Here is a 1,168-nt window from a genome sequence, read left to right as displayed (position 1 = left end):
AACAAAGGCTTTTGTACAAAGTATTAGATAAATTTCAGTAAGTATGTTCAATACTTTTTTCCTGTGCCATTCCACATTATTACAAATAACTTTATTTCTGGACATTTATGATTTGATTTCTTTGTATGTTTGGATCACTTGGGTTGTTACCGACATCTGGTGAAAATTTCATGTCATTAGCACCTCTAGTAATATATTTACTGAGAAAAATGGTGATGTGTTTAATACTTATTTTACCCGCTGTATAAAAATAGACAGCAAAGATAAGCAGCCTTCATCAAACCATTCTAACCATCCTCCCCTGTAGTGATCCTGTCTAAAAACCATCCTTCAGAATTGCAAGCTCTTTATAAATAGCAGCACTAAGCTCCACACATTCTTTATTAATTCTTTTTGAAAGCACCAAATTCCACAACAGCTGGTCTCCTTTGAAACCAGAGACATGATCACTGATGAAGAACATCAGAGTGGATCTGTTAAGCATTTGAACAGACCCCCCCATGAAAGAATGTGAAGAATTGCAAAAAAAATAGAAGACATCCAACTGTTAAGGCTTTATCCTTGTCTGAACTTCGCTCCATGCGTCTGGTGTGATCCAGATGTTCGATGCCGCAGCGATGCGAGAGGCTTCCTGCTGAGGAAGGTCCTGACTCTGTGGGTTAGTTTGTTTGTGTGAGGGAAGCGTTCTCGGTGGTAAATCCTGACCCCCCCCCCCCCACCCCCCCGGGTGTAAATGACTGAGCTGATGAGAAGTGCGCCACGTGGTTGTGTGTTTCACAGCAGATAGCGCTAACCATTCTGTGGCTGCTGGTTAACCAGACTTCCACCCAGCTGCTTTTTTTTTATGCGTCTTTTCTTTTTATAACGTCTCTATTGGCATATTCTTTTTCAGGAACTGGTGGTGACGGGGGCCCCAGGCTCATACTACTGGACCGGGACAGTCAAGGTGTACAATCTGACGTCTGACACCTTCTACAGCCCAAACAAAAACGATCTCGACACCCACAGATACAGCTACCTTGGTGAGAGCTGTCGAGAATGTGATGCTGAAGGACTATTTTAATGTTGGATAAACACGCACCGAAAATGAGGCTCAAGTCGGTGTGTGTGTGTGTGTGTGTGTGTGTGTGTGTGTGTGTGTGTGTGTGTGTGTGTGTGTGTGTGTGTG

The 1,168-nt window shown here is 43.1% G+C and overlaps 1 protein-coding gene across 1 annotated transcript in view; it reads left to right on the top strand.

Moving 5' to 3' along the window:
- Positions 1-1,168, top strand: part of itga9 (integrin, alpha 9) — a 71,291-nt gene that overhangs the window by 14,432 nt on the left and 55,691 nt on the right. The window contains exon 6 of the mRNA XM_014005308.1: positions 893-1,022. Coding sequence (XP_013860762.1) covers positions 893-1,022 — 130 coding nt within the window. The remainder of the gene's footprint in view (positions 1-892; positions 1,023-1,168) is intronic.

This window comes from Austrofundulus limnaeus, unplaced genomic scaffold (assembly GCF_001266775.1).
Source record: "Austrofundulus limnaeus strain Quisiro unplaced genomic scaffold, Austrofundulus_limnaeus-1.0 Scaffold0, whole genome shotgun sequence".
NCBI lineage: Eukaryota > Metazoa > Chordata > Actinopteri > Cyprinodontiformes > Rivulidae > Austrofundulus > Austrofundulus limnaeus.
Note: the sequence above shows the minus strand (reverse complement) of the source record. Positions and strands in the feature narration are given on the sequence as shown.